The sequence below is a fragment of the Hippocampus comes genome, unplaced genomic scaffold (assembly GCF_001891065.2).
Source record: "Hippocampus comes isolate QL1 unplaced genomic scaffold, H_comes_QL1_v1.1 C16649580, whole genome shotgun sequence".
Lineage (NCBI taxonomy): Eukaryota > Metazoa > Chordata > Actinopteri > Syngnathiformes > Syngnathidae > Hippocampus > Hippocampus comes.
The window spans coordinates 1-642 of NW_017835780.1; the positions used below are offsets into that span (position 1 = coordinate 1).

The 642-nt window shown below is 48.0% G+C and overlaps 1 protein-coding gene across 1 annotated transcript; it reads right to left on the reverse strand.

The window, feature by feature from the left end:
• Positions 1-43: 43 nt before the first annotated feature.
• On the reverse strand, positions 44-531 carry LOC109508832 (copine-8-like). Its single transcript, XM_019858785.1, has 2 exons — positions 281-531; positions 44-175 (listed from the first exon to the last, which is right to left on the reverse strand). The coding sequence occupies exons 1-2, from the start codon at positions 428-430 to the stop codon at positions 44-46; spliced, it is 282 nt and encodes a 93-aa protein (XP_019714344.1). The 5' UTR covers positions 431-531.
• Between the last annotated feature and the right edge of the window lie 111 nt (positions 532-642).

Consider the following 642-nt stretch of genomic DNA (forward strand, 5'->3'; position numbering starts at 1 on the left):
CCCCCCCCCACACTCATCGCCATGAGATTCCCGTATTGTTTGTTCACCTTGCAACATGGTTCACCACTGGCGCAAAGTTGGTCGGCCCATACAGTTGTACCGTCTTCAGACTCTGGTGGTAGGCTTCCAAGATGCCTTCTATACCATTGCAGTAAGGATTCTCCATGTTTCCATTCTAAGGAGGGCGCACCAAACGACACTTTTAAGTTTCAGATAGAACTGAAACACAAAAGCAGAGTGGTCTCTGCGAGCTGCGAGGCTGAACGGAAAGTGACTTTACCAGAGGAAACTCGTGTGACACTCGTCCATCGGGGGGAAGTTTGGCTCCGAAGCCGAGAGCGGGAAACATCTTATCACTGTCATAATCCTGAATGATCTCCCCAACAGCCTTCAGTGCCATGGCATAGGCGTTCAGCTGGTAGGGGTTCATGTAGTGGAGTGAGGTGGACTGAGAGGGGTTACCTATTGAGCACACAACCAACACACAGCTGTCACCGAACGGCTGCGCTTCGGTCGTACAGATACAACACAGTCTTCAATTATATAACATTCATTGATCTAGTCAAACAACCTAGATGTCAAACAATTTGGAATTCAGACAACCTTTCAATGATTATTGGCGCTCACATAGGATTTGACAAA